Below are 3,859 nucleotides of genomic sequence, written 5' to 3'. Positions count from 1 at the left end.
CACTCACACACTGACATATCCCAGACTGTCAGCAGCTACACTCACACACTGACATATCCCAGACTGTCAGCAGCTACACTCACACACTGACATATCCCAGACTGTCAGCAGCTACACTCACATGCTGAAGAGGAGGAGACTAACATCATTCAGTTTTTGTTCTTTTTTCACCTAAAAACATAGTGACATTATGGCAAAAACCTGACATTTAAAGGGTTAAAATTCTGAAAATGAATGAATATTATATATTTGTGATCAGGACTGATTTTGGATAAAAAGTAGAAAATCACATCAGGGTATAATATTTTTTAGATTGCCTCACTGCTCGACGCTTTTTAATCTCACAGTAAAGACGATGACGCTGACGTCAAATATTTTTATTGATCTGATTTTTCACACGATTCAAAGTGAAATGTTTGAACACCTGAACACATGTACGTGTGTGTGTGTGTGTGTGTGTGTGACGCACACACACACACAAACTTACTCACACACACACACACACACACACACACACTCACACACGTATATACATACATACATATATGTATAGGACGTTTGATATTTTAGGACACGTCGAGGCTTAAGGACATTTTTAGCATTTAAGGATGTTTTTAGGAGTTTTGGACATTTCTAGTCTTCAAGGGCATTGTAGGACATTTCTCTGGTTTGGGGACATTTTTAAGATTTTGGGACATGAGGGGCTTATCTGGGTCCTCTCCTGAGGTTGGAGGAGGATCCTCCTCTGGCAGTAAAAAACATCGTAGTTGAGTTCAAAGTTGATCTTGCAAAGACACAGCACATGTAAGGACTGTAAATCACCGTCCGAGACAGACGCGGGAGGTTACGTACGGCGTCCTAAAGCAGCGTTTGGAAAGCTGGCGTGAGAACATGCTGCTGTGAGCTGAAACTACAGCCCAGCTTACCTTCCGGGATCGTCCAAATTGGACAATCAAGCGCCTCATGATTTACGTCCTCGCTATCATTCAGTGTCAATACAGGACAAGGGGTGTCCTTCTTTGAAAGACATGGACAGGCAGTGTGGTGGAGGTGGTGCTTTGGTTTTGTAGCAAATCTGACGTTTTGGACTTTTTGAATTTTCATCTCTCTGTTTTCAGGTGATCCAGCTAAAACCCTGAGTGAGGACGACAGGATGGAGAACGTCTCCTCGCACACACATTTCCTCCTGGACGGCTTCAGTGAGCTGGGAGCGCTGAGGCCCGTCCTCTTCATCCCGTTCTTCATCATGTTCGTCGTGGCGCTGTCGGCCAACTCCCTGCTGCTGTACGTCGTCGTTTCACAGAGAAGCCTCCACTCGCCGATGTACGTCCTCATCGCCGGCATGGCGTGCGTGGACCTGAGCCTCCCGCTGTTCTTCGTCCCCAACATGCTGCTGAGCTTCCTGTTTGACTGGAGGGGGATCTCTCTGATCGGCTGCCTCGTTCAGATGCACTTCGTTCACTTTGTAGGAGCTTTTCAGTCGACTCTTCTGGTCTGGATGGCGCTGGATCGCTACTTTGCCATCTGCACGCCACTCTACTACCACGAGCGCATGGCGTTACCCAGATTCCTCAAGTTCATCATTCCATTTCTGATCAGAAACTTCCTCCTGAACACAGTCATGGTGAGTCTGGCGGGATCGTTGTCGTTCTGCGCTGAAAATGTGATGAACCACTGTTTCTGCGAGCACATGGCCTTAGTGCAGCTGGCCTGTGGAAGCACCGCCATCAACAACCTGGTCGGGTTACTGACCGCCTTCCTCATCCCTGTGGCCGACTTCGTCTTCATCGCTGCCTCCTATGTGGTCATATTCAGCTCCGTGCTGAGCTCCGGCAGGTCCGCGGTCAAAGCGCTCCACACCTGCTTCACCCACATCGTGGTCATCACCGTCAGCCTGACCATTGCACTTGTTGCTTTCCTGTCGTATCGGATCAGAAACGGTCTTCCTGCCGCCATGAGGGTTTTCTTCAGCACCATGTACCTGTTGTTCCCGAGCTGTTTCAACCCGATCATCTACGGCATCAGAACCGCAGAGATCCGACAGCAGATCCTGAAGACCCTGATGCATAGTCGCTTTGTCTAGACTGTGGGTCAGTCAGAGCAAAACCCGAAGAAGAGTCAGAGCAAAACCCGAAGAAGAGTCAGAGCAAAACACGACGAAGAGTCAGAGCAAAACACGACGAAGAGTCAGAGCAAAACCTTTTATATTTGTATTTATATTTTGTCTCCGCCCTTTTAAATGTGTCACATTTATTATGTTTCTATACGTTGCTGCTCTGTGAAGCTCTCTGAACTGCCCTGTTGTATGAAATGTGGTCTACAGATAAAGCTGCCTCAACTTTTCTTAAGAAACTATTAAAAACATTTCTGACATGAAACTTGCTAGATGTGTTCTATGAACTGTGTTCCCAAACAGACACAAAGCCGTTTTGCTGCACGACCAGAGACGCCATGTTTGCCACAATAATTAGTGACTCAGCGTTATTTGCGGCGCACTGATCTGATTGTGCCCTGCGACAGTACACGCATACCACAGCAAAACCACACAAAGAGCATGATGGGACTGCAAGTGAACAAAACCAATGTCTATCTGAAGGCACGAGTCCTGTTGGTGCATCCGGCCTCACGGCTTTTTCTCATCATTAGGGACTGTTTGTTATTTATGAGGGGGAGGGGGTGGTGCAAAAAAGGAGGCATGTCAAAAACTCTTTAAAGCACTTTGGAGGGACTTGTGATTTTAGTTTGGCTTAAACATGAAGGCATGTTTTCTTTTTGTTTGTTTCTTCAGATTTAAAAAAGAAAAAATTTAAACCTGGATGATGATGTGAATGAGAAAATTAAAGGTGTCTGAGCAGGGAAGCTGTCGATTGGTACGTCAGAGGGCAAAGAGGTAGTTTGAAATGCTTCAAATCCCAATCGATGTAGTGACAGTTGTAAATTCAGTGATTTGATGTTGAAGGTTTGCACTTTTTTTATGAAAAAAGAAAGGTAAACGTAGATAACTTATAACCTGTGATTTCTAAATCTGTTTGGAAAGCATGTTTTCTTTGAGAATTGTTTGTAAAATAAATGTAATATACAGTAATATACATATACATGTAAAGTTATATGCTTCCACCCTAAACCAGCGTAAAACCATCAGTCCCTCTCCAGTTCTTCTTGCACCAGACCCTCCCCTCTCATAAATAACCAACCGTCCCTAATAAGGATATATAAAAAGCCCTGGATGTATAATCTTTCCACACTCAATGTACTTAGTGTGATTCCTGCACTTTTAACCAAAACACAGACTATTTTTCAGCTCTGCTCAGGAAAAGTTTAATGACAGCAGCTGTAATTACTGACAAACACTCACATTTTCAACGAGTAAGTAACGAGTTTTTAACAATTTTTCAGCCCTGATGTCAACGTTTTGCGCCACGTGTGATGTCGCATTGATTACCTCAGGTAATGCAGATTTTCTGTGTGCGTTGGTGGTATAGTGGTTAGCATAGCTGCCTTCCAAGCAGTTGACCCGGGTTCGATTCCCGGCCAACGCATATACTTTTTTTGGATCCCGTTCAGGATTTTTTATTTTGTGAAAATGTTTGTTGCAATACAATAAAAATAAAAGAAAAGGACGGAAGGAAAAAACGCTAAACAAAAAAAAGTTAAATGTAATTATAATAATTAATTAATGCATACATGAATAAAATAGTTCACACTAATTGAAAAAACAGTTATTATGAATTTTGTTTCCCTCACACTCATCCCCACTTTTGTAAATTATTAACTAATTTCTCCCTGTCGCACTCTGTAAAAAAAAACAACAACTAATTGTCAGGTAATTTTCACCTTTTCCTAGTTTCTTGCAATTTGT

General features: G+C 43.4%; 1 protein-coding gene and 1 non-coding gene across 2 annotated transcripts; both read left to right on the top strand.

Annotated features, from left to right (window-relative positions):
* The first annotated feature begins 1,122 nt into the window (after nt 1-1,122).
* LOC121966063 (olfactory receptor 52K1-like) lies at nt 1,123-2,251 on the top strand. The gene has a single exon (XM_042516163.2). The coding sequence runs from the start codon at nt 1,154-1,156 to the stop codon at nt 2,081-2,083; it is 930 nt and encodes a 309-aa protein (XP_042372097.2). The 5' UTR covers nt 1,123-1,153; the 3' UTR covers nt 2,084-2,251.
* Nucleotides 2,252-3,467: 1,216 nt separating this feature from the next.
* Nucleotides 3,468-3,539, top strand: trnag-ucc (transfer RNA glycine (anticodon UCC)). The gene has a single exon. It is a non-coding gene; the product is annotated as a tRNA-Gly (tRNA).
* The last annotated feature ends 320 nt before the right edge of the window (nt 3,540-3,859 follow it).

This window comes from Plectropomus leopardus, chromosome 6 (genome assembly GCF_026936395.1).
Source record: "Plectropomus leopardus strain MGB_pleo_1.0 chromosome 6, ASM2693639v1, whole genome shotgun sequence".
NCBI classification, from domain to species: domain Eukaryota; kingdom Metazoa; phylum Chordata; class Actinopteri; order Perciformes; family Serranidae; genus Plectropomus; species Plectropomus leopardus.
Note: the sequence above shows the minus strand (reverse complement) of the source record. Positions and strands in the feature narration are given on the sequence as shown.

Excerpts from the sequence above, each read along its gene's own strand:
- LOC121966063 (XM_042516163.2), top strand. The coding sequence starts at position 1,154 with ATGGAGAACGTCTCCTCGCACACACATTTCCTCCTGGACGGCTTCAGT.